Here is a 3761-nt window from a genome sequence, read left to right on the forward strand (position 1 = left end):
CTGAGGTCTCCACACAATTCTCCCTTCTCCAGAATGAACATTCCCAGCTTTCTCACCCTGAAATTCTGTGAGTTCTGCCTCACCTTGAATCAGGCTGGGAACTTTGGGCTCTCTGATCCCCTCTCCTGYCTCCAGACTCCAAATCCCAAATGCTCCAGCTCCCAAGGAACATCTCTGCTCCATGTGCTCCATGCAGAACAGTCCAGGAGCCACCCCCAGTGCCCCCAGTGCCCCCAGTACTCACGATTCCAGTGCTGTGAGAAGGGGATCTGGCTCTGGCACATCCTGGAGCTGGGTGCTCTGGTCTCTGCTGAGCCTGATGATGTCACACAGGGTTTGGGAAGCGTTGGATTGCCTCTGGAACAGGGACAGGAGCAGTGTCAGTGCCCAGCTGGGACCATCCCCATTCCTGCTCCCCTCTGCAGTTACTCAGGGCTGGATATCCCTGGAGCAGCAGTGTCAGTAAATGGTGAACTCAGAGGAGATCAGCCCAAATGTGACCATCAACAGCAGCTCAGGAACTCAGGGATGAGGGCTCTCTATTCCCTCCTCCTCAATCCTGTTAACCTGCACATTCCCAACACACACATCCCATCCTCCCTCCCACTGCTCAGCTTTCCTGCTTGAACATCCTTGAAAAAACCATTTCATTTCTGGGATCAAAGGGCTTTTCAGGGCTGTTTGAGGCACCCATGCTCTGGCCATCAGCCAAACCCCCTGGAGCTGCTGTACCTCAGCTCTGCTCCAACACAAATCCATGGGGACGTTCCCCATTTTCCTCTCAGTTTGTCTGGGATGAGCTCAGGGAGTCAGGCTCAGAGAATGGCATCCTGTAGACTTTACAACTATTCCCACATTTCCTACTTCAGGGCTAAAATGGCGTGAAATGGTTGATTTTAAAGGATGTTTTGAAAATGGCATAAAATGGTTGATTTTAAAGGATTTTCCAGGAACAGCAGGTTCCTCCCTAATCCCAAGGGAAGTCTCCACTGTCTGCAGGTTTGAGATGAACTAAGGCAGCAGAACCAAGAATTTGGGACTAAAATAAATCAAAAGTAGATTCAACCACTCCAGAATCATTTGGTGCTGAGCAGAGGAGGGGACACCTCAAGGCCAGGGTGGCACCTCTGCAGGTCACTGGGACAATGCCCAAGGGAAAAGGGAACCTCCAGGACCCTGCAGGACCCTGCAGGACCCAAATCCCCAGCCCTGGTCCCACTCACATCCTCGTCCTGGCTCGAATGGATCAGCTCCACGAGTCTCTGGATAATCCTGGCTTCATTCAGCCACTGCAGGGAAAAGAGAGGGAGAGAAAATCCTCACTGGATGTCCAGGAGTTTAGAGCAAGTGGGACTCTGGGAAGCTCTTCAGGAAGGGGAAGCCATTCCTTCCCTCTTCTAATCCCATTCCTGAGGCACAGACAGGGATGGATTTGGATTTGATTCAGCATGGATGGGGATGGATTTGGATTTGCATCCTGCCATGGAACTAAAAACCCAAATCCCCCTGGAAAACACAGATTGCTCCAGTGCCAAACAGCCTCATGAGAGCAGCAGTGGCAGAGCCACCACCACGTTCTTCCCCCAGCAGCTCCAGCTCTCCCTGCTGCTCACACTCAGCCATTCCTTCTCCTTCCAGATGTTGGAACAGCTGTCACTGTACCCTGATCCTGCTCTCAGTGCATTTCCTATCTCACTTCTCCAAAGGYTCCCTTCCACTCCTCCCTGCCCAGCCCCACTCATCTCCACCTGCCTCCATTCCCATCCCTACACTCCTTGCTCCAGGAGAACTGCTGCATGTGTGACATGCCCCAAACTCATCCCAACAGTGCCCAAACTCAGCTGTCTGGGAAATGATCAAACTTCCACTGCAAGGAAAAATACTTTGCAATGACAGGATCAGGGAATGGWTTGGGTTTTGAYGGGGCTGGGAGCAGCCTGGGASAGTGGRAGGTGTYCCTRCCATGGCASGGGTGGCACTGGATGGGCTTCAAGGCCCTCTCCAACCCAAACCATCCCATGATTCCCTGATCCTAAGATTCCTCAGACATGGTGAGGAATCAGATAATTCCTGTCTCAATCAACCAGGGTGAAGTTCAGAACACAGATTCCCTTTTTCCAAGCTCTCCAGCTGGGCTGAAGAGTGGCTGCTCCATGAAAAACTGAGCTGGGACCCCTTTGGTGCCAGGGCTGATCCAGGCTGCTGCCCTGGAGCCACAACTGGGCCAAGAAACCCCATGGAAGTGATTCCAGCACTGGGGAAAGGAACTGCCARAGTTCCTGGAATGACACAGCCCAARATGCAGGGACAGGAGRMTGGAAAGGCCCTGGGGAGGAGGAGCAGCCTCACGTTGAGCACGTCCTGGCGCAGCGCCGCGGGCTCCACGCAGCTGATGAGGCGCAGCAGCAGGTCCATCATGGCAGAGGTGTCGATGTGCTTTAGCACCAGGCTCAGGAACTTGTCCTTTTTCCTCAAAAACGAAATCACCTGCAGAGAGAGGAGCCCCATCAGCTGCCAGCAGGACACAGGGCTCCCTCACAATGCCCCACAATGCCCAGATCTCCTTCTTGTCTCAACCACCAACCTYGATGCCAAAGGTGGGGTGGTTGTTCCAAGGCAATACCAAATCAGATCCTTTCAGCCAACTTTTCTCCCCTCTGTGCCACAAAGAAACCCAAGGACATGGAAATAAATGAAGCTGGAGAATTTTCCTTTCTTCTCAAGCTCTCTGCTAGCCAGCATTTAAAACCAACATTCATTGGGATGTGAGTATTCCTAAATCCCTGTTCAGCCCGAAGTGCCCCCTCGTAAGGATGAGCCTGGCTTTGTTTATGGGTTGGGATGACTCTGATGACCAAAGGATGCCTCACAATGCCTTGGTATGACAAGTGAAGCTTTAGCTGTGGCACAGGGATATCATGGCTGTTGCAGATCCCAACACTCTGGGAATAGAGTGTTGTGTCTGTCCATGACAGCACCTCCCTGCTCTGAGGAATCCTGAAAACTTTCCAGAAATTCCATTTCACTGCTAACCTTAAACCCAGCTCCAGGAACACCAAGAGCTCACAGCAAGGACACAACACCAGGGAATTCACTGATGCCACAGATCAGGATAAACCCCATCCCTACCTGTTCTGTTTTGCGTGCGATGAGGTTGCCGATGGTCTTGCTGAAGAAGCTGGCGAGCAGGGGGTTCAGGGGGGGCTCGTGGTCCAGGAAATCATAGAGGATGTTGAGCAGGGTCTCATCCCCACCCAGTTTGTCGTTGATCTGTGGCACGTCCGAGGTGAGCAGCTCACAGGCTGTGTTGGGGTACCTGGAACGACACAGCCAAGGTGACTGCAGTGGAAATGGGAACCCCATGGATACTGCACTTTGGGAGGGGTTTCCTTATCACAGGGAGGAATTCCTGCCTGGGAGGATGGGCAGCCCTGGCATGGGGTGCCCAGAGCACCAGAGCTGCCCCTGGATCCATTTGAGTGCCCAAGGACATTGGGGCTGGGAGCAGCCTGGGACAGTGGGAGCTGTCCCTGCCATGGCTGGGTGGGCTCTAATGTCCCTTCCCACCCATCCATTCCATGGATTGTAACCAAACTGCAACCTGATTGTAACCAAACAGGTGAATAATAAGGGAAGGTGGGGCYAAGGACAGTGTTTTTAAGAAGGAAWTCCTGCTGGGACACCAAGGGCTGATTTMATGCAGCATTTTCTTGGCAGTGCTTTGGAGTCACAAACAGAGCAGGCCCAGAAGTGGCACCAAA

The 3761-nt window shown here is 52.8% G+C and overlaps 1 protein-coding gene across 1 annotated transcript in view; it reads right to left on the reverse strand.

Annotated features, from left to right (window-relative positions):
- The window catches only part of LOC130587320 (serine/threonine-protein phosphatase 6 regulatory subunit 2-like), a 22312-nt gene that overhangs the window by 16515 nt on the left and 2036 nt on the right, over nucleotides 1–3761 (reverse strand). The window contains exons 2-5 of the mRNA XM_057388297.1: nucleotides 3130–3316; nucleotides 2350–2487; nucleotides 1224–1289; nucleotides 245–357 (exon numbers count right to left, since the gene is read on the reverse strand). Of these exons, the coding sequence (XP_057244280.1) occupies nucleotides 245–357; nucleotides 1224–1289; nucleotides 2350–2487; nucleotides 3130–3316 (504 nt within the window). The remainder of the gene's footprint in view (nucleotides 1–244; nucleotides 358–1223; nucleotides 1290–2349; nucleotides 2488–3129; nucleotides 3317–3761) is intronic.

This window comes from Malurus melanocephalus, unplaced genomic scaffold (genome assembly GCF_030028575.1).
Source record: "Malurus melanocephalus ecotype Western Australia unplaced genomic scaffold, MMel_1.1 scaffold_1758, whole genome shotgun sequence".
NCBI lineage: Eukaryota > Metazoa > Chordata > Aves > Passeriformes > Maluridae > Malurus > Malurus melanocephalus.